We start from the raw sequence: 24,666 nt of genomic DNA on the forward strand, positions 1-24,666 counted from the left end.
ACCCACTCACCGCCGGACGCAGGTGCCAGCCTGCCTGCCCACGCAGAGGGCTCCGCAAGGAAGGTGGCTCCAGGCCACGGTGCCCCCCACACCCGCATCTGCCGGCTCGCCGCTCGCCAGCCCCGTAGCCATGGCCTGGCTCCTGCCAGTCACCCTCAGTTGCATCAGCTTCCTCTACCTGCAGCTCCCAGGCACACTGTCCTGCCAAGGTGGGAGCCAGCATCCTGCCCGGCCCAGGTGAGTGAGGCTCAGACCAGCCTGTTTCCTGTCCGAAGGCACACAAACCAGAATGTTTGGGGAGACCCCCCTTTGCTCCCTACCCCTCTCTAGGTTCCCACCCTCGCATTGGGGAAGATTCCCCTGCTCCTTGGGCTTACCACCTAAATCAAGGGCCAGCCCCTATGCCTTCAGCAACCCCTGAGCCGTGCAAGAGTCCCTTCCCTCTTTGCCTCCCCTTTTGGGGGCACTCCTCCTCCTCCATTGGCAGACTAGCCCCCTCAACAGAGAGGTCAGCTAGAACACCAGGAGCTGGAGGGGTCTCAGACCTGCTCAGCTCTCCCCACTCCCCTGGAAGGACTGAGGGGGAGTCCACTGGGCCCTGAGCATAGTGACCCACAGAAGCTAGGTGTGACCTTTGCCCAGAGAGGAACAAATGAGTGGGACATGTAACCTGGGTTACTGAGGTGGCTGAGTCGCCAAGACCCAAGCCCTGAACTTCAAAGGGATTTGGGGTTTCCCCTGGCAGTGCTCTACGAGGAAAGTGGGGGTCCCTTAAAGGCTGGGTCATCAAGTTTTCTTCCTCCACCTCCCCCTACAGAGAGCCTCTAGCCTGGACCCCTTTCAGCAGCCGGCAGTCCCAGTACCCTTCACCCTGGCTTGTGATCTGGAAGCCACGCCATGCCCTCCAGCCACAGAAGAGTGCCAACCTGCCCCCTGCTATGGGTCAGCCTCTCTGGAGTGGTCCCCGCCGACACATGGGCACACCAAGGCCCAGAGCCCAGTTTCTGCGGGTGGGCTGTGTGCTGGGCACCTGCCGAGTACAGAACCTCAGCCACCGCCTATGGCAGCTTGTTGCATCGGCCGGCCCACGGGACTCAGCCCCCATTGACCCCAGCAGTCCCCACAGTTATGGCTAGGGTGGGGTAGGCCATACGCCTGCCCGTCCCAGCCAGATGCGGCACCCCAACCCCAGAACTGCAGCTGAGCCCCAGCTCTGGCCTAGCCCCACCAGGGCTTCTGCAGGAGACCCACCCACACACCCACTAGGTACTGCAGCAAGCAACCTAGATGGCTTTGGACATATAAACCCATGAACACGTATAGCCCCAGGCAAGTCTGCAGGCAGAGTTGATATGCCCAGGAGATCTGTACACACCAGGAGTGCGCACACTCAGGGGCCAGGTATGAAGTAGAGGGGGACGGCAGCAGCACATGCTATAAAGGCTTCTGAGGGAAGCAGTCTGTTCAAGGATGTGGAACAGAAGTCAGTCCTAAACACACAGTGCCACCTGTGGGCAAGCAGGAGATGGGCCGAGTTGGACCACATGAGCCTTTCCCTGCTGGGGCCACTGACAGATGAAACTTGGCTTTAGGCATGCATGATTGGCTGGCCCCAGGTCCTCCTCCTCTTGCCCTTGAGACTAGGAGGGCAGCAGGGAGTACTCCCACTGTGGTTCCCAGGGCTGGGTGAGGGGGACAGCTACGCTGGAAACAGCATCCCTCCAGCTGCCCACTCTGGAGCCTGAGCCCACCATCTCAGAGCACATTCTGCCTGGACCCCTGCCCCCTCATTTGCAGCTCAAGAGGAGGGGTTTAAGAGACACATGGAGTGTTCTGGGGCCATGCAGAGCAGAACACCCCTTCCCGCTCCCCAGGACCAGGCAAGCCAGCTTGCAGACACCAGCTCTTAGCCCAAATGGCTCAATGAAATCCAAACCACCGCCACCTCCAGGGCCTGCAGATGGCCAACCAAGAGTAGGGGCTCCACAGGCAACACAGGCTCCCTAACCTTGCCTCATGTGGGGATGCAGTGGGACCAGATGTGGGATAGCAGGAGGCTGGAGCAGGCGTGTTGGGAAACTGAGGTGGGACTAGTGCACAGCCAGCGTGCATAGAGCTCTTGAGTGTGTTCCTCGTGCGGGGCCCGTAGACGCTATGACTCTGGAGCCTGTAGGTAGTCCCAAAGTCCTGACACTCACGCCCTGGGCATGGCCCAGGGTTCAGAGAGGTGTTTCTTTTATTTAGCAAATACTCATACACTTAATTTGTCAGTATTTGCCTGTGTCACCCTATCACTCACCCTGTAAGAGGGGCACAATCATCATCTCTAGGAGCACAATTGCAGCCACAGAGGTCAGGGAAAAACCTATAGTCAGCGCAGTGCCTACCCACAAAGTCCAACCTCAGGGTCAAGGGCAGGCCTGCCCCCCAACCTTCAAGGGTAGGAGGCTCCTGGAAGCACCTGTCTGGACCCCACCCTGTGTTTGTTTCGCCATCTCAGGTATCATCTGGTCCTCTAAGGCAGTGGTCCCCAAACCCTGGGCCGTGGACTGGTACCGGTCCGTTGGCCATTTGGTACTGGTCTGCAGAGAAAGAATAAATAACTTACATTATTTCCGTTTTATTTATATTTAAGGCTGAACGATGTTTTATTTATTTATTTTTTAATTTTTTAATTTTTTTTCTGAAGCTGGAAACAGGGAGAGACAGTCAGACAGACTCCCGCATGCGTCCGACCGGGATCCACCCGGCACGCCCACCAGGGGCGATGCTCTGCCCACCAGGGGGCGATGCTCTGCCCCTCCGGGTGTCGCTCTGTTGCGACCAGAGCCACTCTAGCGCCTGGGGCAGAGGCCAAGGAGCCATCCCCAGCGCCTGGGCCATCTTTGCTCCAATGGAGCCTTGGCTGCAGGAGGGGAAGAGAGAGACAGAGAGGAAGGAGAGGTGGGGGTGGAGAAGCAAATGGGTGCTTCTATGTGCCCTGGCCGGGAATCGCACCCGGGTCCCCCGCACGCCAGGCAGACGCTCTACCGCTGAGCCAACCGGCCAGGGCCCGATGTTTTATTTTTTTTAAATGACCAGATTCCCTCTGTTACATCCGTCTAAGACTCACTCTTGACGCTTGTCTCATAAGTTCGACAATTATATTTTAAAATACCACAGTTTTTATGCCAGTCGCATAATTTTATTTTGTGCATTTATCCATCCCACCCAAAAGGCCAGTCCGTGAAAATATTTTCTGACATTAAACCGGTCCGTGGCCCAAAAAAGGTTGGGGACCTCCCTCCACCAGGCCCTGTGGGAATAGTTCCGGCTGCTCCCTGGTCTAGTGGAGATCTCTGTGCACAGGGAGACAAACTGAGGACTGCAGGGTCCCCAGGGAAAGGAGCTTAGAGTCCAAGGCCCCACACCCACAGAGATGTTGGTGTGGCTGGGGAAGGTTGCCCAAAGCCAGCAAAGTAAAGCTGAAACTTGCGGACGGGCCTCAGAGCCATGTGCTTTTGGTCACTGAGGGGTGTCAGCAGAGGCAGGCAGACAGGAAGGGCAGTGAGGAGAAGGGACTGGGAAATGAGGAAGAGGGGTCTAGAAGGGCCAAGATGGGGCAAAGTCCTGGGCATGCCTGTGTTCTGGTTCTGCACAAAGGATGTTCCCTCTGCCAGGGACATGGCCCTGGAGTGCACCCTCCTGCTGTAACACAGGCTGCCGGGCCCCTGGGACTGCACCTTGGTACCCTCACCAGGACACTCCCCTAGCCTTGGGCTGCTTTTCTTTGAGGCAGGTTGGACTGTTGACCTTACTGCATTGCTGTGCCATGTCACAAATCACCTGCCAGGAGGTCACTTGCCCTGGTCAAAACATCACACCCTGTGTCCAATGGCCCCTGAGCTCCAGGCCATGCCCAGGCCACCTACCTGATTCCCCCTTGGAGGTCCGAGGGCAGCACACAAGTTCCCCCAGCTCCCACCCCAATGCCTCCTCACAGCACCAGCTTTGGCCAAACCTCTTGTTAACTTAAAAAGAATTAAAGGCCTTTCAAAGTGAGAGACAACAAATATTTATTTGAGATTAAAAAAATAGCTATTCCTGCCTGACCAGGCGGTGGTACAGTGGATGGAGCGTTGGACTGGGATGCAGAGGACCCGGGTTCGAGACCCTGAGGTCGCCAGCTTGAGTGCGGGCTCATCTGGTTTGAGCAAAAAGCTCACCAGCTTGAACTCAAGGTCGCTGACTCCAGCAAGGGGTTGCTTGGTCTGCTGAAAGCCCGCGGTCAAGGCACATGTGAGAGGGCAATCAATGAACAACTAAGGTGTTGCAACACGCAATGAAAGGCTGATGATTGATGCTTCTCATCTCTCTCCGTTCCTGTCTATCCCTCTCTCTGACTCACTCTCTGTCTCTGTAAAAAATAAATAAAAATTAAAAAAAAAAAAAAAGCTATTCCTGAACTACTGGATTTAGGCAGAAGCCCAAACAGTGTTCCAATTAGGTGACAAAGGCAGGGGTATTTATGGGAAGGGGAAGAGGACAGTGACATCCATAGTAGAAGGCATTGCTATCAGTGCAGGTAACATGGCATAGTGATGCTAATTCTAAGCAATGTTTTTAATTTTCAGCCCAGTAATTATCACTTCAGTAGTTAACATATTTATGTTCTTGTTGTCTTTGCAGAGTTTTTTGGGACACAAGGTTGCTTTAGGGCCAGTCCCAGGGTTATTTTGCCAAGTTTTAACATCCAGAGATTTGAGGCATAGGATAGGCAAGGCAGCTCCTCTGGGAGGCATTATTATGTTTTTGTTTACATTGTGCCACTTAAAAAAATTTTTTTTTAATTCATTTAAGAGAGGGGGGGTAGGGACAGGAAGCATCAACTCCCATATGTGCCTCGACTGGGCAAGCCCAGGGTTTCAAACTGGTGACCTCAGTGTTCCAGGTCTATGCTTTATCCATTGCGTCACCACAGGTCAGGCACATTGTTCCCCTTTTGCCCTGGCCGGTTGGCTCAGTGGTAGAGCGTTGGCCTGGCGTGCAGGAGTCCTGGGTTTGATTTCCGGCCAGGGCACACAGGAGAAGCGCCCATCTGCTTCTCCACCCCTCCCCCTCTCCTTCCTCTCTGTCTCTCTCTTCCCCTCCCACGCCAAGGCTCCACTGGAGCAAAAGTTGGCCCGGGCGCTGAGGATAGCTCCATGGCCTCTGCCTCAGGCGCTAGAATGACCCTGGTTGCAACAAAGCAACGTCCCAGATGGGCAGAGCATCGCTCCCTGGTGGGCATGCCGGGTGGATCCCGGTCATGCACATGCGGGAGTCTGTCTGACTGCCTCCCCGTTTCCAACTTCAAAAAAATACAAAAGAGAGAGAGAGAGAGAGAAGAGGGTTTGGGCAGGAAGCATCAACTCCCATATGTGCCTCGACTGGGCAAGCCCAGGGTTTCAAACTGGTGACCTCAGCATTCCAGGTCCATGCTTTATCCATTGCGTTACCACAGGTCAGGCACATTGTTCCCCTTTTAATGAAGGTCTTTCTTTGAAAGCAGCATTGACCACTTATTAAAGTATCACTAGTTCTCCATTGTCAGGTGGCTCATTTTGGGCATGTCACCCCCATGTCTGTCCATCGTCTCCAGGAAGGCTCATTCCCAGCAGCTCATATCCCACATGAAAGGGAACGTGGATTTTCGGGAGTCTTAGGCCACATGTGAGCAACAAGAGCACTAGAACAGAGGAAGGCTTTGCTGTCATGTTTCTTTAAGAGCAAACATCTGTAGTTTCTGGAGGTTCCTCGTGTGAAGTCTCAGAGGCCTCAGTGATCATCTCAAAACTGAGCCACCGTCATCAGAGTGATGTCTTCACAACATCAAACTGTGCAAAACAAAGATTTGTGAACCAAGCGTTTCTATAATAATAAAATGTTAAGTTCAACTAGAAGTCTAGATCTGAGCCAGGGGCAATACCTAAAGGCATGTCGGCTAAGATATTAGAGAAATTTGAGGTGTTAGTGGGCCCTGAATTTAACTATTTGGCCTGTGCCCAGATTATATCTCATTTGATGCTTATTTTACCAGAAGTGTTTTATCAAGTACAACAGGAGGTTTTAATGACAGGGCAATCCTACCTTGCTTAGCTAGGGTATAGTCAAGAGCAAATCCATTCTCTAATAGAAGTTGTGTAAGGGAACTTAGGAATTTTTTTTTTCTGGTTGGCTATTACTGTGGTGGTCATTGCAATACTTGTCTAAAGAAAAGCATCTTTCTGTATCTGGTACCTTCACTGGGGCTGATGTTGCCAAGCATTGAACATCTTTGACCACTTGTATGACCAGTTGCATGTTCTGACCTGGGAAGTAGGCTTAAAGATGATGTCCAATGTTATTTTTCCAGATAGAAATTAAGGGGGAAAAGAAAACAACTATTACAGGAAGCACTTGGTCTTTTTTGTGTGTGTCTGTGAAAAAGGAAGGAATTTCACAAGTAAGGGGGGAAAAAGAAGAAAAGGAAGGTATAGATTACACAGGTCTGGTCTGGAATTTTGGGTCAGCTGTCTACAACAGGTGTTGTCTGCTTCACTTCCTAGTAATTTTAAATTTCATATCCCCTGTTGGTTAAGCAGTTCAGTTAGCTACAAGAGCGTTCTTTAAATTGGAAACATGAATCCAGTAGTCAACACCTTTATATTTGGTCATATGTGGATTAGTGAAGAGTATCTGAAATTCTGGAGGGATCAGATAGGAAGTGAAAGAGAAATGGTTTAATTTTTTTTGAGAGGAAAGGAGAGAGATGAGAAACATCAACTCATAGTTGTGGCACCTTAGTTGTTCATTAATTGCTTCTCATACGTGCCTTGACTGGGGGGCTCAAGCTGGGACAGTGACCCCTTGCTCAAGCCAGCAACTTTGGGCTTCAAGCCAGCAACCATGGGATCATTTCAATGATCCCACGCTTAAGACGAATGAGCCCACTGCTCTGCCAGTAACTTCAGGGTTTCAAACCTGGGACCTCAGAGTCCGAGGTCAATGATCTATGCATGGCACCACCACCAGTCAGGCTAAGGTTTAATTTTTTTTACAAAGGTATAATTAATTTATTAAATGCTGTAGGTCATAGGTAACTGGGGGGGGGGCGGGCAAGGATCAAAATCTAGTAATATTTTATATAAAGAATCACAAAATTGTAATCATCATTATTATTTCATTTAGTCCATGCTATTAATTCTTGTTGATCTTGATCTTTTTTTTGTTAACAGTTTTATGATCCAGATTTTTCTCAGAGTTCTCTAAATCTTTACTCGGGTCAGTGTTACACTTTTATTATTATTATTTTAAGATTTTATTTATTGACTTTTAGAGAGAGGAGAGGAGAAAGAGACAGAGAGAGGAAGGGAGCAAGAAGTATTAACTCATAGTTGTTTCACTTCAGTTGTTCATTGATTGCTCTTCATATGATGGGCAAGCCTGGGGGTTTCAAACGAGCAACAGCAGCAGTGTTCCAAGCTGATGCTCTATCCACTGCACCACCACAGATCAGGCTGTGTTAGGCTTTTATTTATTTATTTATTTATTTTTTTACAGAGACAGAGAGAGAGTCAGAGAGAGGGATAGACAGGGACAGACAGGAACAGAGAGAGATGAGAAGCATCAAACATTAGTTTTTCATTGCGCGTTGCAACACCATAGTTGTTCATTGATAGCTTTCTCACATATGCCTTGACCGTGGGCCTTCAGCAGACTGAGCAACCACTTGCTGGAGCCAGCGACCTTGGGTCCAAGCTGGTGAGCCTTGCTCAAACCAGATGAGCCTGCACTCAAGCTGGTGACCTTGGGGTCTCTCGAACCTGGGTCCTTCCGCATCCCAGGCTAATGCTCTATCCACTGCGCCACCGTCTGGTCAGGCTGTGTTAGGCTTTTAAAGTTATCAGAAACCTAGAGTACTAGTCAGGGTTTTGTTTGTTTTTTATGAATCTCTGAAGATGAAACACATTGGTAAAAACATTTTTGTCACGGTATCAGAGTGAAACAATAACTGTCTGCAAATGAGAAGACTTAAAAATGGCCGTGGTTAGAAATCTGGTGGGCGTTCTCATATATGTATATACATATAAATGAGGTAATTGACTTAGCTATCCATCCCTAACTTAGTTTGACTGTATATAAAATTTTTTTTCTCAAAAAAAAAAAAATCTTCCACAAACTTTCTGCAATTTCCCTAAACCTCCTGCAATATACATATATACCTTTCAGTTTTTGTCCTATTATTTTCTTTCTTATTATGAAATATTTTGGAGAAGGAAAAAAAATTCTTTTTCTTTTTTTACCAGAAAAAAACACCCCATGTCCTTTATATCCAATGAATACATTCTATTTTTCTTCCCACAACAAAATTGCATGTCCACACCTCATATCTTCTACTGAAAACATACATTCTATTTTTCATATACAGTTATGTTGTTTCATCCTTATTAGTCTTTACTAGTTTTTTGTTTTTTTTTAAATCATAGCCCTTTTGCCCTGGCCAGATAGCTCTGTTGGTTAGAGCATCAGTCTGAAGCACAGAGGTTGCTGGTTTGGTCCCTGGTCAGGGCACATGCAGGAACAGATCCATGTTCCACTTTCTCTCTCTCCCTTCCTCTCTGGCTAAAAATCAATCAATAAAATTAAAAAAAATCATAGCCCTTTTACAAATTAATTTTGGCAAGTGAACTTTTACAGAGTCTGCATTTTAAAAAGACCTCATTCTTTAGTCTCTGTGGGTAGTGTTTTGGTTAGTTGCTGGGTGTTTCTATTTCAAAGACATAGTAAGAGTCACCACTTTCAGAGACAAAGGCTAACTTTTTAATATTATACCAGGACATGTTAGAATTTTAGAAATTTTTTATAAGTTTTGGAGCATTTATATTAATAAAATATCTACATAAATGTAATTAAAGGTTTTATATCATTTATTTGATAATGTCTCCCATGCAATTTTTTTCAAATGTTTATTTTATTGATTTGAGAGGGAGAGGAAGTGAGGGGGAGAGAGAGAGAGATTGAGCTGCTCCATATGTGCCCTGACGGGGGCAGGGGGAAGGGGGTCAAACCAGCAACCTCTGCGCTTTGGGAGCTGTCCAGCCAGGGCTCCCATACAATTTAACATACCATGTAAATCTATTTAAATAGTTTAATATTTCTCTCTTATAAAGAGAGAGCATAAATGTTTTGAGGTGTTTAAGGGGCTCTCTGGAATACCTCAAAGTTATTCTTAGGTCAGTAAGACATAATTTAGAATCAGGTATTGGACCGTGGCCAGATGGATAGCTCAGTTGGTTAGAGCAGTGGTCCCCAACCTTTTTTGGGCCATGGACCGGTTTAATGTCAGAAAATATTTTCACAGACCAGTCTTTAGGGTGGGACGGATAAATGTATCACGTGACCAAGACAAGCGTCAAGAGTGAGTCTTAGACGGATGTAATAGAGGAAATCTGGTCATTTTTAAAAAATAAAACATCGTTCAGACTTAAATATAAATAAAATGGAAATAATGTAAGTTATTTATTCTTTTTCTGCGGACCGGTACCAAATGGCCCACGGACTGGTACCAGTCCGCGGCCCGGGGGTTGGGGACCACCGGGTTAGAGCATCGTCTGGAAGTACAGAGGTTGCCAATTCACTCCCAGGTTAGGGCACTTACAGGAACAAATCTATGTTTCTCTCTCTCTTTCTCTCTCTCTATCTCTCTAAAATCAATAAAATAAACAAAAAATGAATCTGGTATTGGGAAGTTTATTAACTATATCAAAATTTTTAAAACATTTGGTCAGATAGAATTATAAATCATTGTGGAACAATACTCAATGAGATAATGTTTAATTTTCTATTCAACCAAATTAAATTAAAAATTTCAAAGGCAAATACACAATGTTACATAGTTGTAAGCAAAATTTTTTAAAAAATTTCTTTTTAATTTTATTTATTAATTTCAAGGAGAGGAGAGAGAGAGAGAGAAAAAGGTGGGGAAAAAAATGTAGTACAGGTATTAAGAAGCCAAAAGTAGGTAAACTTAAATTTACTTAGTAATGAATGTTTCAGTATTTTATCTTATTTGGAAATTACCTATTTAATCATTTTTATTTTTTAATTTAACTTAGTAAAACCTTAAGGTTTCACCTGACCAGGCGGTGGCACAGTGGATAGAGCGTCGGACTGGGATGTGGAGGACCCAGGTTCAAGACTCCGAGGTCGCCAGCTTGAGCACGGGCTCATCTGGTTTGAGCAAAGCTCACCAGCTTGGACCTAAGGTCGCTGGCTCGAGCAAGGGGTTACTTGGTCTGCTGAAGGCCCGCGGTCAAGGCACATATGAGAAAGCAATCAGTGAACAACTAAGGTGTTGCAACGAAAAACTGATGATTGATGCTTCTCATCTCTCTCTATTCCTGTCTGTCTGTTCCTATCTATCCCTCTCTCTGATTCTCTCTCTGTCTCTGTAAAAAAACAACAACAAACCCCTAAGTTTTCAACTTACCAAAAATTTTGAAAAACTATTTTAAGTACACATATAATAAAACAATTCTGAAGAGTTCATCAAAAAAATCTTTTATTTACATCTATTTAACTTATTAATTATTAATATAGGCTGGAACAAAAGTAGGTTTATAGTTGTGAGTATGCAAAACACAGTTTATTCTTCTATCACTATTTATTTATTATTGTATTATTTTCCATACAAACAAAAAAGTAAACCTACTCTTGCCCCACCCTGTAATTATATTGAGATTACTCATGAAAATTTTATGAGACATTACACAGAGCCAATTATTATCCCGAGTATATTCCTGTTGACAAACCCTGCAAAAGAGATAACATGAGGCCCTGGCCGGTTGGCTCAGCGGTAGAGCGTCGGCCTGGCGTGCGGGGGACCCGGCTTCGATTCCCGGCCACGGCACATAGGAGAAGCGCCCATTTGCTTCTCCACCCCCCCCCTCCTTCCTCTCTGTCTCTCTCTTCCCCTCCCGCAGCCAAGGCTCCATTGGAGCAAAGATGGCCCCGGCGCTGGGGATGGCTCCTTGGCCTCTGCCCCAGGCGCTAGAGTGGCTCTGGTCGCGGCAGAGCATCGCCCCTGTTCAGCGTGCCGGGTGGATCCCGGTCGGGCGCATGCGGGAGTCTGTCTGACTGTCTCTCCCCGTTTCCAGGTTCGGAAAAATACAAAAAAAAAAAAAAAAAAAAAGAGATAACATGAACTTATTTTTTGTAAACCCAGATAAAGTAAAAATATATTAAATGTTAATATCTCTGAAGTCACATCTGTTTTATTAAACTAAATTTAAATCAGCTTTAATATTAAATATTTTCCTAGATCATGTTATCCTGAAAAGCATTTTGGTTAGTTTCTGTTATCGTTCTTAATTTATTTAAGCATTTAATATTTTTTTCTTCTTTTTCCAAGTGAGAGAAGGGAAGATAGAAAGACTCCCACATGTACCCCAACCAGGATCCACCCAGCAGTCCCCATCTGGAGTTGATGTTCTGCCCATCTGGGGCTATGTTCACAACTGAGATATTTTTAGCACCTGAGGCATGGGCTCCACGGAGCCATCCTCGGCACCCAGGGCCAACGCACTCAAACAAATTGAGTCATGGCTGCGGGAGTGGAAGGCGGGGGCACAGGGAAGCAAATGGTCGCTTCTCCTGTGTGCCCTGATCAGGAATTGAATCCAGGACATCCACAGGCCAGGCTGAATAAGAGAGAGGCTTGAGCCTGACCTGTGGTGGCGCAGTGGATAAAGCGTCGACCTGGAAATGCTGAGGTTGCTGGTTCGAAACCCTGGGCTTGCCTGGTCAAGGCACATATGGGAGTTGATGCTTCCAGCTCCTCCCCCCTTCTCTCCTCTTTCTCTCTCTCTCTCTCTCTCTCTCTCTCTCTCTCTCTGTCTTTCTCCTCTCTAAAATGAATAAATAAAATAAAAACCGACGTGGTGTCATTGTTAAAAAAAAAAAGAGAGAGAGAGATAGGCTTGAACTTTAGAGGACTTCACAGTCAAGGAGAGGGCAGTCCATGGAAGCAGTGAGCACAACAGAGGCTCTATAGCTACCATGCCTGGTTCAGGGACACCAATCCACGAAAGTGAAGCCACTTTATTTTTTTTAATTGATTGATTTTTAGAGAGACAGAGAAAGAAAGGAAAAGGGAGGGAGGGAGAGAGAGAGAGAGAAACATTCATTTGTTGTTCCACTTAGTTATGCATTCATTGGCTGCTTCCTGATGTGCCCTGACTGGGTATCGAACCCACAACCTTGGAGTTTCGAGGTGATACTCTAACTGATTGAGGGCTGATGAGGCCACTTTAGATCCCACTCCTGACACCAGATATGTTAACCTAAAGTTAAAAGGCCTTCTAAGTGAGAGACAATATGCATTTATTTGAGATCAAAGAATAGCTTTTTGGGAACCACTGATTCAGGCAAACGCTCAAATAATGTTCCAGTTAGGAGACAAAGACAAAGGGTATTTATTTATGAGAAAGGGAAGGGAACAATTATATCAACAGAAGGAAGGCATTGCTGTTGGTGCAGGTAATGTAACAGCAATGCAAATTCTAAACAATGTTTTTAATTTTTAGTCTGGTAGTTGTCGTCCAGTAATCATAATATTTGCTTTCTTACTATCTTTGCAAACAGTCCTTTGGGAAACAAGGTTGCTCAGGCCGGATACTAAGGTTATTTTGCCCAGTGTTAACATCTTAAAGGTTTGAGGCATAAGATGGGCAAGGCAGTTCCTCTGGGATGGCAGCTCCTGTTCTGTTGTAAAGTGGCTCCATTTACGTTATTGTTTACACTCCTCGCGTCCTCTCCTTATCCTACCTCCATCATCCAAATCTCCTAGACCAGCCATTTGCCCCTTCTCCTGACCCAAGTCATCACCTGCTTTTGGGGTGATAGCTCCAACCTCCCCTCTGGATCCCCCTCTCCACTTGTCTGGCAAATGGAGGAAACATAGGAAATAAAACATGCCTTTCTACCCTCTGTGGGGCTGACATTCTAGTGGGAGGGCACAAAGGAAAACAAAACTGAAAGGTGAAACAAGCAAATGATGAAACCACATGTGGGAAGTTCAAGGTGCTGTGGGACAAGACAGCGGCTGTGAGCCCTGAAGGCAAGTTATCCTTTGCCATTTTAAATGGGGGCCCCTAGTGCCCCCACTTATTTTCAGGTTGGGCAGAGGGAGCCCAAGGAAGTAAGAGTACCTTTCACAGGCTGCTTGCTTCATGGTGAAGCCTGGAGGGTGTGCTCCAACCCACCTGCCCACCAGCCCATGAGGTGTGGCCTCTGCGGGTATGAGACAATGATGCATGTTGCTCTGTGCCTGGCTCTTCTTTGGAGAATGCCAGTCCCAGGTAGGTGTGCTTGTCAGTTCAGACCCTGCTGTGTCTACAGTACCCAGACCCAGCTCATACATGGCCAGTGCTGCTTGCTTTCATCTCTGCCCAGACTGGAAATGGAGCCTGACCAAAACCCACCTTGACCAAACTTCAGTCAGGATCCTCAGAGCCCTCTGCTCCTTGTGGCCTCGCCCAGTGTTAGCAGAGTCCCCACCCTTGAGATCTCATCACCCTGTCTTGCCTTCAGCAAGAATCTTGTCAAGTCAGTTTAGCAAGTACCCCTCTACTCTTGATGTCTCCTCTTGGGTCTCTTCCTTCACACTGACTCCCCCTGCCCCCCAAGAGAGATTGTCCCATGACATGACTGCTGCCTGATCCGTGAACGGGACTCAGGCCAGAGCGGGAGAGTGATTACTGCCAACCCCGCATAGAGACTGCTCAGGACTGGTGTTCATTCTGACAGAAGTCAGCACCCCTCCCCTGCCTCCTGCTGTGTGCTCGTTCCTGGAACACGCAGTTGTCTTGACCTGGTCAAGCGTGTAGCGTATAGAGTAATTTCTGTACCTGGGAGCATTCCTGTTCTAGTACCCGTGACTACCCTCTTTGCCCTGTGTAATTCTCTGGCCCCTGCCCAGTGGTGTAGGGATCTGTTTGGTCTTGCAGCACCTACAACATGTTTTCCATGTAAAATTCCCTTAATAAACTCTGTGAATTACCGACTAGAGTGGCAGCCTCTTTCTTTGTTTTTCCCCTGCCTTCCATGTGCAGAGGTAGATTTCCAGTTTGGGACTTTCCCTGAGTCTGCGTGTACCGACACCCTGCCCTCCGCTCCGCTCCAGGCTGTCTGTGCTGTACTCGGGTGGAGCTCAGTCTTCCCCCGCTACAACAGTCTTCAGTAAGGTCTTCCATCCCATTCTAACAAGTGTTAGAGTAACTTTTTCTGAAACAAGCCCCTGCTCAGAACCCCAGGTACCTGAGGGAATGGGGTAGCATATGGGTTCTGCCACCTGTCAGGAGGGGCCTCCGGTGTGGCAGTGTTTAAAACCTGTGGGACAAAGAGGCCGGACAGCTAAGCAGGCCAGTTGTTGCGAAGGGAGTCTGAACTCAGGGAGAAGGGGCTGGGGCTGCTCCTGTGCTGACACATTAACTTGCTGCAACCACGAGGTAGGTAGATGGTGATTCATTACCAAGGCCCAGGTCAAGAGGCTGGGTGGTGTCCGGCCACTTATGTAACCTGTGGGCATATATAGGGGCACATGGCCTGTGGGAGCCTGGCCCACCTGCCAGCTCTGGCCCTCTCAGGATGAAGGTGTCTGTGGTGAGTTTCCCAGACCTTGCACAGACTGGCCCTGCTGACTACTCACCAGTCACTGGCTGTCCTTCATGGAAGGTGGTAGCAGCCCCCTTCCCCACTGGTTCCCACCAGCCTGCTCCTTCCGCCAGCCTGCTGACTGGGCAAAGGTCAGCAACCCAACACCTAGGCTCCCACTACACCCAGGTCTTGGGAAGGTGATGTGTGTAGGGTCTGAGCTCCCTGGAAGCAGGCACCTGGCTGACATTCACTCTGCAGACTAGGATTTACCAAGGCCACCGGCTGGTGCAGGAGCCAGAGGCGGGTGTGCTTCAGAGGGGCTATGCTGCTCTGGAATGAAGAATGGCCTCAGCTGCTGAGCCCCTTAGTCTCGTGCCCTCAGAGGAGTGTTCCCACTTCCTCACAGAGCTGGCATCATGTAAATCAGGGGTAGTCAACCTTTTTATACCTACCGCCCACTTTTGTATCTCTGTTAGTAGTAAAATTTTCTTTCTAACTGCCCACCGGTTCCACAGTAATGGTGATTTATAAAGTAGGGAAGTAACTTTACTTTGTAAAATTTATAAAGCAGAGTTACAGCAAGTTAAAGCATATAATAATAATTACTTACCAAGTACTTTATGTCGAATTTTCGCTAAGTTTGGCAGAATAAATCTTTATAAAACAACTTACTATAGTTAAATCTATCTTTTTATTTATACTTTGGTTGCTCCGCTACCGCCCACCATGAAAGCTGGAACGCCCACTAGTGGGCGGTAAGGACCAGATTGACTACCACTGATGTAAATGGTTCAATCCCCACCCAACCAGGGCCCAGACCCTTCCCTGGTCTACAGGCCTGAGGCGGACCCAGAGGAAGCCAAGGACAACGGTGGATTCCGGAACTATACCGTGAGGACCCTGCCCTGCTCCAACCCACATTCCTTGGCCCCCCTAAGTTCCTCCCACCCCACCCCACCACCCAAATCCTACCCTGGCCCCTGCTGCAACCCACATTCCTGGCCCACCATGTCCACCCTACCTGCCCAAGCTCCACATCTTGCTCTGCCCCACACCACTCAGTCCCTCCCGAGGGAGGGCAACACTATCCTTGGCACAGGTCCAGTGCTGGCCCTTGGGGAAGCCCCCATTGGCACCTGTGAGGTCAGCTCTGGAGAGAGAGGAGGCAGTGGACCGCCTGGGTAGGAAGCACAGGGGTTGTCAGCCACCTGGCTGATCCTCTGGCTTACAGTCCGGCCCCCTCCTGGATCGCGTCTTCGCCACCTACAAGCTCATGCACACTCATCAGACAGTAGACTTCGTCAGGAAGAAGGTACTTGGCTGATTACTTTGTGGCAACTCGGGGGGGGGGGGCTGCATCCCCCAATCTCAAGTGCAGAGTGGATGGAAAGGGACTGGGCCCTGATCCGGCCTGTGGTCCTGCTGACCTTGCCTTTCCTGGCCCAGCACACCCAGTTCAGGGGCTTCTCCTATAAGAAAATGACTGTCTTGGAGGCTGTGGACATGCTGGATGGGCTGGTAGATGAGTCGGACCCAGATGTGGACTTCCCCAACTCCTTTCATGCCTTCCAGACTGCAGAGGGCATACGGAAGGCCCACCCTGACAAGGGTGTGCCCCAACCCTGCCCCCTTCCTGGCTGTGGTGGGAGTGGTGCTGCCTCCAGGGCAGGGATGGGGGGGCAGAAAGGCTGCGCTTTCACAGCAGGCCCTGCCCAGACCCTGCCCAAGCCTGTTCCTCCCCTGCCCTGGCCCCGGCACCCCCCACCAGCCCGACTTGTTCCTCTCCTTCCCAGACTGGTTCCACCTCGTAGGGCTCCTGCACGACCTGGGGAAGATCCTGGCTCTGGCGGGAGAGCCCCAGGTGAGGGCAAGGATGGACAGGTGTTGACAGGGAGGGGCCAGGAGAACCTTAGCTCTGGGCTTGGGGCACCCATCTGATGAAGCAAGCCAGTCACGCTCACCCAGAGCTGCCTGTCCCTCCCCAGTGGGCAGTCGTTGGAGACACCTTTCCAGTTGGCTGCCGTCCCCAGGCCTCTGTGGTTTTCTGTGACTCCACCTTCCAGGACAACCCCGACCTCCAAAATCCTCAGTACAGGTGCCCCTCTACTACTGTTGGTCAGTCCTGTCCCCAGGGTGCTTCTTCACCCCTCACCCTCCATCTCACCCTGCAGCACGGAGCTCGGCATGTACCAGCCACACTGTGGGCTTGAGAACGTCCTCATGTCCTGGGGCCATGATGGTGAGGCTGGTTAGAGGCTGGCAGCAGGGACAGTCGCCCATGGTAGGGGCCACCCCTCTGGGTGCCTGGTGATGATCCCCTGTCTCCCACAGAGTACATGTACCAGATGATGAAGTTCAACAAATTCTCTCTGCCTCCGGAGGTAGGTTTCAGGGAGGAGCCATGCTGGGAGTCAAGCCCAGCCTGGCCCATGCTGGGTGTGGCACCTTCCTGTCCCTAGGCCTTCTACATGATCCGATTTCACTCCTTCTATCCATGGCACACGGGTGGAGACTACCAGCAGCTGTGCAGTGAGCAGGACATGGCCATGCTGCCCTGGGTGCAGGAGTTCAAGTACAGCCATCCCCATGGAGATTGGGAGGGGATGGAGAAGGGGACTGGGGGCTTCTCTATGAGTCATTGTCCCTTCGTTGCTGCAGCAAGTTTGACCTGTACACCAAGTGTCCCGACCTGCCAGACGTGGACAAGCTGCGACCCTACTACCAGGGGCTCATTGACAAGTACTGTCCTGGTGTCCTGAGCTGGTGACCAGACCGGCCTGTCCACTTGGCGTAGGCCTGGATGGGTGCCCCTGAGTGACAGCCACTGTCAGGCACAGTAACAATCCACTCCAGCCTCTCTGGGGGACTCCAAATGCCCACCTGTGGTCCGTGCTCCTCACCCTCATGGCCTTCCGAAGGTGACAATAAAGACCTCGAAGCAGCTCGAGTCTGTCACTGAGCCGCGGCGTGTTGTGGTTGCAGGGCAGTCTATGTGCAGGGAGGCAAGACTATGGCCTTCTGGATGTGTGTCCTGCTGTGCCTGTCGCCATAAACATCTTGCTTATCCTTCCAGCTCTAGCATCAGAAGCTGGGGTCACTCTGGTCACTCCTTTTTCTCAAAATATTCACCAAGTACTCTGGGCTCAGTTTCCTTAAAAAAATAAACAAAAAACAAACAAAACACCCCCCCACCTCATAGCTAAAAGAATGCACCACAGAAATGTACAACAAAGGTCCAGAGTAATTACTGTGAACATGACCCATGAACAGACAGACACCCCAGGTGCAGCTCCCATGTCTTCTCAGCCAATCACCTCCTTTCATGTGGTTTCATCCCTTGCATGTGCCCCCAATGCCATGACTTAGCTGGCTTCCTCTCTAAATCCTAGCAGTTTATTTATTTAAAGAAAGTGGCTTTTTTGTCTCAGAGAATTCCTCCTGTTGGGATTTGCTGATGAAGCCCCATGGTATCTATTAATATTTCCTTGGTATTTTCCGCTAATAAATAAAGTTAGAGATCTGATCAGATTCAGGTATGTCCTGTTGGGGGCAAGAACACTTCAGAGGTGGTGGTGTATTCTTTGTTGGAGGCACAGGCTGTATTCAGTTTCTTCTAAGAACGTCCTTAACCCATTGGAAGGCTGGATAGCAATGTTTGGTTGCATTGTGTCCTCACACATCCTGCAGTATCCAGAAGCTCTTCCTACTGCTAATTGATTACCGTTTGTGTCGGGAAGGCAAGCACATGCTTGCCTTTCTCTTAGTTTACCAGTTTGTACCATCCTTCAATGGCAATCAAGCCATCTGTTTTTCTGTTGAGAACATACAGATTTCAACTGACAAGGGGGTTGCGCAGTGGATAGAGCATTAGCCTGGGAAACTGAGGACCCAGGTTAGAAACCTCATGGTTGCCAGCTTGAGCACAGGGTCACTGGCTTGAGCGTGGGACCATAGACATGACCCCATGGTCGCTGGCTTGAAGCCCAAGGTTGCTGGCTAGGGGTCACTTGGCTCAGCTGGAGCCTCCCAGTCAAGCCACATATGAGAAAGCAATCAATGAACAACTAAGGAGCTGCAACTATGTGTTGATGCTTCTCATGCCCCTCCCTTCCTGTCTGTTTGTCCCTCTCTGTCTAAAAAACAAACAGAGCCCTGGCCGGTTGGCTCAGAGGTAGAGCGTCGGCCTAGCGTGCGGAGGACCCGGGTTCGATTCCCGGCCAGGGCACATAGGAGAAGCGCCCATTTGCTTCTCCACCCCTCCGCCGCGCTTTCCTCTCTGTCTCTCTCTTCCCCTCCCGCAGCCAAGGCTCCATTGGAGCAAAGATGGCCCGGGCGCTGGACATGGCTCTGTGGCCTCTGCCTCAGGCGCTAGAGTGGCTCTGGTCGCAATATGGCGACGCCCAGGATGGGCAGAGCATCGCCCCCTGGGGGGCAGAGCACCGCCCCTGGTGGGCGTGCCGGGTGGATCCCGGTCGGGCGCATGCGGGAGTCTGTCTGACTGTCTCGCCCTGTTTCCAGCTTCAGAAAAAAGAAAAAAAAAAAAAAAAAAAAAAAAAAAAAAAAAAAAAAAAAAAAACAGAAAATCCCTCCACCCCCAAAATACAGATTTCAGCATGTTTATACTTCAGTTCATTGAAGTCTTATCCGTACTGGTGCTCAGACTCATTCTTGCCAGTCCCATGACACAACCGCATTGGCCTCTGGGGATGTCTTGCTGTCTGCTGTGACAAAACATCCAGACTGTTAGTTTCCTGTGTCTGACACAAGTTATCACAAACTTGTTGGCTTGAAACAACTGACATTTATTCTCTCAAGTTCTGAAATCCAGAACTCTGAGATCAAGGTGTTGGCAGGGCCTACTCCCCGCAGAGGTTCCCGGGAGACTCCTTGCTGTTTCCAGCTTCAGGTGGCTGCTGGCATCCCCAGCCCTGGCTGATATCTCTGCTCCACTTCCACATGGCTTCTCTGTGTCTGTCTCCCTCTGTCTCTCTCTTATAAAGCTACTTCTTATAAAGATACTTATTACATTCAGGCCCCCCACCTCCGCAATAATCTAGGATGCTCTCAAGATCTTTAAATTAATCTTATCTGCAATATGCTTTTATCAAATAAGGTCACGCTCACAAATTCCAACGGTTTGATATAGATATGTTTGGTGTATGCGTGTGATTTAGGGGGGGGGGGCAGCATTTATCAGCTTACCACAGAGGCTGCCCCAGACCTGGAATTTCTCTAAGGAGCCCTGGTTTCTTTGAGTGGAAAATGGTATTTCAAATCCACATGTTGGGGGCTGAAGACTCAATCACCTCTCTCTTTCTTTCTCCCTTTCTTTTTTCATAAGAGGAAGTTTATTTAGAAAGTTTCAGAGGTAGTAAAAGTAAGCCAGCTGGGCTGTGTGGACTCAGGAAACAGGTTACAGAAGCAGAAGAAGGGCCCTTGGAGCTTAGGAGAGAGGGGCAAAGGTAATGCATCCGGGGGAAGAAGAGGGAGACAGGAAAGGTGTGGGTGTGCTCCCGAGAGGGAGAGTCTGCCTCAATCACCTCTTGAACGTCCACCTTCTTTCTGATCCCTGGTTGTGGCCATCAAAGGCAGTGCTGATCATTGCCTTCCCTGCCCTGCTCAGGCTGCTGCATGTCCAAGTCCTCCTGTCCTGCCCAAACCCTACCCTGGTCTTCCCTGTGTACCCCAGTGCCTGGCATCGGGAGAGAACGGGCTCAAGTATGTTTTGGAGACTTTGCCCAAGCTTGTCTCGTCTCATATGCTTCCTTTCAGAAAACTCCTACCTGCTCTGGGCTCTTTCACACGGTTGCTGGGCAGCCTCTCCAGGGCTGGGCTGCTGTCCTTCTGGGCCTCCTCCTCCCAGCCTATGAAATTGGGCAGGGAAGGTGCACCAGTGTCAGGGAATACCTCCCTGGAGCTGCTCCATGGGGATTGTAAGGTGCTGGGGAGGCAGAAAGGAGGGATCGGAGCCTCAACTGGACTTGGGCAACGGAGCCATTTAGGGCATGTCTTAGGATAGACGGGCCTCTGCCTTCCTGAGATCAGGGAGAAGGCAGGTCTCAGAGGAGGCTAGGGTGGGGAAGAGAAGAATACGCCCCAGAGTTGCAGGAGGGGAGGGAGAGGGTGCTCCACAGGCTGCCTTTTGGGTCCAAAGTTGCCACCCTGATGCCATCCCTGGGGAACCTCCCCAGTGCAGAGCAAGAGTAGCTGCCTTGGCCCCTGTCCCTGGGCCCCCAGAGCCTCTTTGTGCCCCTTGCAGACCTAAGCTGGCCATCAACAAAAAGGCTCAGGTTGAGGGGGAGGGCAGTGGAGGCCAGGGCCCCATATTTCTGCCCACTCAGGAAACTATCCAGCCTCACTGGGGGCCTGTGGGCACTGGGGCAGCTGAGGAACCCACAGAGGGAGGGCTTGGCTCTCCTTCTAGCATGCGCTGCCATTCTACCTCCCTGAACCCGCTGCCTCCCTGCTCGCGGTCCCTCCTCCAGCTCTTCCTATTCAACTCCGGCAGAAGCCCCTGGGATCCACCTATTCCCACGGCCATACTGTAGCAGAAAAAATGACATCCAAATGGAGGATAACAGACATCCAAACAACTTATTAGAGGAAGAGGATTTATTAGTAGCCGTCAGAGCACATGAGACTAGTAACACTAAAGCAGGAGCTCCCCGAAGTTAGATTTCTTACATCTTACATACCTTTTACAGTGTCTATGCAAGGGGTGCGTGACAAGTGCCTGATTCTTTGACTTCTTTGTCTGCAGACCTACATGACTTTTGTGTCTTTGGGAGGGGAGGGGGTAAGAGGGGAGGGTTGGACTGTCTGTTCTTGCCTATTCACATATCCTATTTTCCTTGCTGGTTCTACAAGTTTATTTCATGGAGCTGATAAAGGGGCTACAGCTGTAGTTTGTTACTTTTCAAACTTAGCCCTTTCCTTTCCTCCCTCAGTTCAAAACCCTGAGGTCACTGGCTTGAGCACAGGATCACAGACATTGCAGACCCTCTTTCCTGCATTCTTCTGGTTTCTCCCCTCTCTATTCAGCACCCTTCTAATCAGTAACATCTCTCTTTAAATGAACCAGTTTACACTGAGAAAGTGGGTTGCAAGTGATAGACTTATAGAAATCTAGAATTTGTTTCCAGGTCTGTTTCAGCTGAAAGTTGGGAACACCCCACTGATAGTGGAAGCCTGGCAGTCCATGCGCTGCAGGAGCAGAACAGCTAATTACGGCCTTTGCCAGCCTGGATGGAAGAGCCTATTGAAGGTGTTAAGATTCATAGCCTGACCAGGCGGTGGCGCAGTGGATAGAGCGTTGTACTGGGATGTTGAAGGACCCAGGTTCGAGACCCGAGGTCACCAGCTTGAGCATGGGCTCATCTGGCTTGAGCAAAAACTCACCAGCTTGGACCCAGTGTCGCTGGCTCCAGCAAGGGGTTACTCAGTCTGCTGAAGGCCCGCAGTCAAGGCACATATGAGAAAGCAATCAATGAACAACTAAGAAGTCGCAACACGCAACGAAAAACTAATGATTGATGCTTCTCATCTGTCTCCATTCCTGTCTGTCTGTCCCTGTCTATCCCTCTGACTCTCTCTCTGTCTCTGTAAAAAAAATAAATAAAAAAAAAAAAAAAAAAAAAAGATTCATAAACAGAAACCTCAGTTAGACGAGTTGGGGGGCCTGTTGGGGAGCCCTTGTGCTCACCCCTCATCTACTCTGAGGCTCCAGCAGAGAGGAGGAAGATCTTCTCCTGCCTGGCCATCACTCAGCCAGTGAAAGACTGTTGCAGCCCAGCCAATGAAAAGCCACGACCCTTCCAACTCCAGGTTTTCTCCAATGGCCCCTCTGTTTTCTTTTTTTTTTTTTAATTTTTATTTATTTATTTTTAGAGAGGAGAGAGAGAGGGAGACAGAGAGGAGAGAGAGACAGGGGGGAGGAGCTGAAAGCATCAACTCCCATATGTGCCTTGACCAGGCAAGCCCAGGGTTTCGAACCGGCGACCTCAGCATTTCCAGGTCGACACTTTATCCACTGAGCCACCACAGGTCAGGCAGCCCCTCTGTTTTCAACAGCTCTTCTGACTTCATCATTTTTCCTTCCTTTGGTCTGGGGACTTTTTCTTGGTTTGCTACTAAGTTGTGTTCCAGAATTGCAATTCTTTGTCCTCCCCACCCTACCTCAAAGAAACTGATTTTTCTGCAGGTCAACAAAAGCCAGGCTGTGGGGACTATGAGCAGGTAATAGAGGAAGGGTGGCTACTTCTAAAGGTATAAATGGCCCAAGAAAATAAAATCCCTAAATTTCAGCCCATGCTTAAGACTGATTGTGCTATAGGCCCTGGCCAGTTGGCTCAGTAGTAGAGTGTCTGCCTGGGTTATGAATGTCCCGTGTTTGATTTCCTGTCAGGGCACACAGGAGAAGTGACCATCTGCTTCTCCACCCCTCCCCCCTCTCTTCTCTCTCTCTCTCTGTCTCTCTCTGTCTCTCTCTTTCTCTCTCGCAGCCATGGCTCAGTTGGAGCAAGTTGGCCCTGGGAACTGGGAATGGCTCCATGGCCTCCTCTCAGGCACTAAAAATGGCTCAGTTGCCAAGCAGTGGAGCAACAGACCCAGATGGGCAGAGCATCCCCTGGTAGTGGGCTTGCTGGGTGTCTCTCTGCCTCCCCCTTCTCACTTAAGGAAAAAAGAAAAGGATTGATTGACTGTGCTAAAATAGCAGATCTTAGAGTCTGCAGCTGCTTAGATGTGTCTGAAATCTTTTCAGGAGTCTGGAAGTCAATGCTATTTTAGTACACTGAGATGTTATTGCTCTTTTCACTGAGTTGACATTCCCAGTGATGACATAAATGCAATAGTGGGTAAAAGGGCTGCCGACCTGCACCAGCGGAGATGGGGACCTGCCACAAACCAGCGCAGCTAGTAATTCCAGGTCCTGAGTGGGAACGGCACAGAATTAAGAAAATAGGCTTGAAGAGAAATAAGACGGACTCAGGAGGACTCTCTGCAATGCAGAAGATAGCTTGCAAAACGGCGAGTCTCCACCCTTCTCTACCGCTTTATTTATAAGGCAAAGTGAAATCATTAGCAAATCAAAGAGGTCATTAAAACAAAGTCACATTTCCAAGGCAACCCAAGAATTCTCCCAAGTGCAGAAAACCCTCCACCCTGCATAATGTCTTAACTTCACAAAACAGAAAATAAAAAGAAAACTGCCTTTAGTTTCTCCAAGGGATGTGGAGGATAAGATGAGTACAAACAATCCAGCATCACAGCTAACACGGAGGTGTGGAGAAAAACTTAGCCTTTAGCAACTTAACCAAGCAAGTGAGGTGGAGGGGTTGGGATGAGTACAAATACTCAGCTTCAATGCCAATATGGAGGAGTAGGGGGGAGAACTTAGCCTTTTGCTAAGCCTCGAACTACGAGAGCTTTGCTACTGGTAATCTCCCACAGGGACCCCAAAGTGCTAGTCCTAACTGTGTCCCTTAAGGCCACACACTCCCACCTGAAAAAAGGTCCATTACTCAAGAATGTCTTTGATGAAGTAGTAAAAAGTTATTGCTAATTCCCCATTCTTAAGGATGGGTCTTTCTAATCTTCTATGTCACACAATGAGAAGAACACTTCTGCTGAGTATTAAACATGACAGTTGCCTTAAGGGAAAGCCCTAGAGTGATTGAGTTTCCAGTTCAATCTGTCAGTTTTACCTGAAAGGACCAACAGACAAACAGTGGTCATTAAGTCTTGGGTGTTTAGCAGGCATTTTCTTAAACATTAACAAAGGGAGACTGTGACTTCCAGGAAAACAATGACAGTATTGTTGCTCACAATAAAATTTAACTTTTGGCCCTGGCCGGTTGGCTCAGCGGTAGAGCGTCGGCCTGGCGTGCGGGGGACCCGGGTTCGATTCCCGGCCAGGGCACATAGGAGAGGCGCCCATTTGCTTCTCCAACACCCCCCTCCTTCCTCTCTGTCTCTCTCTTCCTCTCCAGCAGCCAAGGCTCCATCGGAGCA

At 49.1% G+C, this 24,666-nt stretch overlaps 2 protein-coding genes across 7 annotated transcripts; both read left to right on the plus strand.

Moving 5' to 3' along the window:
* On the plus strand, positions 1-2,657 carry ADM2 (adrenomedullin 2). The gene is made up of 2 exons (XM_066361303.1): positions 1-237; positions 818-2,657. The coding sequence occupies exons 1-2, from the start codon at positions 131-133 to the stop codon at positions 1,134-1,136; spliced, it is 426 nt and encodes a 141-aa protein (XP_066217400.1). The 5' UTR covers positions 1-130; the 3' UTR covers positions 1,137-2,657.
* An 11,930-nt stretch (positions 2,658-14,587) lies between these two features.
* Positions 14,588-17,597, plus strand: MIOX (myo-inositol oxygenase). Of its 6 annotated transcripts, none has more exons than XM_066361310.1 (11): positions 14,607-14,661; positions 14,842-14,955; positions 15,466-15,546; positions 15,887-15,967; positions 16,102-16,264; positions 16,449-16,516; positions 16,623-16,750; positions 16,827-16,894; positions 16,987-17,036; positions 17,115-17,227; positions 17,314-17,597. In XM_066361310.1, exons 4-11 carry the CDS (start codon positions 15,929-15,931, stop codon positions 17,420-17,422), a joined length of 738 nt encoding a protein of 245 aa, XP_066217407.1. In that variant the 5' UTR covers positions 14,607-14,661; positions 14,842-14,955; positions 15,466-15,546; positions 15,887-15,928; the 3' UTR covers positions 17,423-17,597. The 6 variants fall into 6 exon arrangements, with proteins under 6 accessions (XP_066217405.1, XP_066217401.1, XP_066217407.1 ...); XM_066361306.1 differs by lacking the exon at positions 14,607-14,661 and adding an exon at positions 14,712-14,804 and having other exon boundaries at positions 14,914-14,955; XM_066361308.1 differs by lacking the exon at positions 14,842-14,955 and having other exon boundaries at positions 14,588-14,661.
* Positions 17,598-24,666: the final 7,069 nt, after the last annotated feature.

The sequence above is a fragment of the Saccopteryx leptura genome, chromosome 1 (genome assembly GCF_036850995.1).
Source record: "Saccopteryx leptura isolate mSacLep1 chromosome 1, mSacLep1_pri_phased_curated, whole genome shotgun sequence".
In the NCBI taxonomy this organism is placed as follows: Eukaryota; Metazoa; Chordata; class Mammalia; order Chiroptera; family Emballonuridae; genus Saccopteryx; species Saccopteryx leptura.

Excerpts from the sequence above, each read along its gene's own strand:
- ADM2 (XM_066361303.1), top strand. The coding sequence starts at position 131 with ATGGCCTGGCTCCTGCCAGTCACCCTCAGTTGCATCAGCTTCCTCTAC. Across the intron at positions 238-817 it reads CAGCATCCTGCCCGGCCCAG|AGAGCCTCTAGCCTGGACCC; the intron begins GTGAGTGAGGCT and ends CTCCCCCTACAG.
- MIOX (XM_066361306.1), top strand. The coding sequence starts at position 14,727 with ATGGAAGGTGGTAGCAGCCCCCTTCCCCACTGGTTCCCACCAGCCTGC. Across the intron at positions 14,805-14,913 it reads AGCCTGCTGACTGGGCAAAG|ACTAGGATTTACCAAGGCCA; the intron begins GTCAGCAACCCA and ends TTCACTCTGCAG. Across the intron at positions 16,517-16,622 it reads CTCTGGCGGGAGAGCCCCAG|CTGCCTGTCCCTCCCCAGTG; the intron begins GTGAGGGCAAGG and ends GCTCACCCAGAG.